General features: G+C 44.5%; 1 protein-coding gene across 1 annotated transcript; it reads right to left on the reverse strand.

Annotated features, from left to right (window-relative positions):
* Window positions 1-260: 260 nt before the first annotated feature.
* LOC138365975 (GATA zinc finger domain-containing protein 8-like) lies at window positions 261-911 on the reverse strand. The gene has a single exon (XM_069326689.1). The coding sequence runs from the start codon at window positions 909-911 to the stop codon at window positions 261-263; it is 651 nt and encodes a 216-aa protein (XP_069182790.1).
* Window positions 912-937: the final 26 nt, after the last annotated feature.

Below are 937 nucleotides of genomic sequence, written 5' to 3' on the forward strand. Positions count from 1 at the left end.
CTATATGTGTATTATACACGTATGTATTTCCTGATCGTATCTTGTATTACGCTAAATAAAAGTTAATGTTTCAGAGTAAATATAATTTGCCTGATATAATATACTTATATAATATATACTTATATAAGCATTATATAAGTATATATTATATATGTAAATATACTTATATAAAATATATAATTTGCTTCATAAAATATAATATTTCTTTTTGTTGGGCTTAAGGTTAACCCCCTTAAGCGGAATATTACTTTCTGAATATGTTAGTTCTCCAGGGTGTTGGAGAACATGTTCTCCAGGGTGTTGGAGAACATGTTCTCCAGGGTGCTGGAGGACATGTTCTCCAGGGTGTTGGAGAACATGTTCTCCAGGGTGTTGGAGAACATGTTCTCCAGGGTGTTGGAGGACCAGGACATGTTCTCCAGGGTGTTGGAGAACATGTTCTCCAGGGTGTTGGAGGACCAGGACATGTTCTCCAGGGTGTTGGAGGACCAGAACATGTTCTCCAGGGTGTTGGAGGACATGTTCTCCAGGGTGTTGGAGGACCAGAACATGTTCTCCAGGGTGTTGGAGGACATGTTCTCCAGGGTGTTGGAGGACCAGGACATGTTCTCCAGGGTGTTGGAGAACATGTTCTCCAGGGTGTTGGAGGACCAGGACATGTTCTCCAGGGTGTTGGAGAACATGTTCTCCAGGGTGCTGGAGGACATGTTCTCCAGGGTGTTGGAGAACATGTTCTCCAGGGTGTTGGAGAACATGTTCTCCAGGGTGTTGGAGGACCAGGACATGTTCTCCAGGGTGTTGGAGAACATGTTCTCCAGGGTGTTGGAGAACATGTTCTCCAGGGTGTTGGAGGACCAGGACATGTTCTCCAGGGTGTTGGAGGACATGTTCTCCAGGGTGTTGGACAACATGTTCTTCAGGGTGCTGGAGAACCAGG

This window comes from Procambarus clarkii, chromosome 18 (assembly GCF_040958095.1).
Source record: "Procambarus clarkii isolate CNS0578487 chromosome 18, FALCON_Pclarkii_2.0, whole genome shotgun sequence".
Lineage (NCBI taxonomy): Eukaryota > Metazoa > Arthropoda > Malacostraca > Decapoda > Cambaridae > Procambarus > Procambarus clarkii.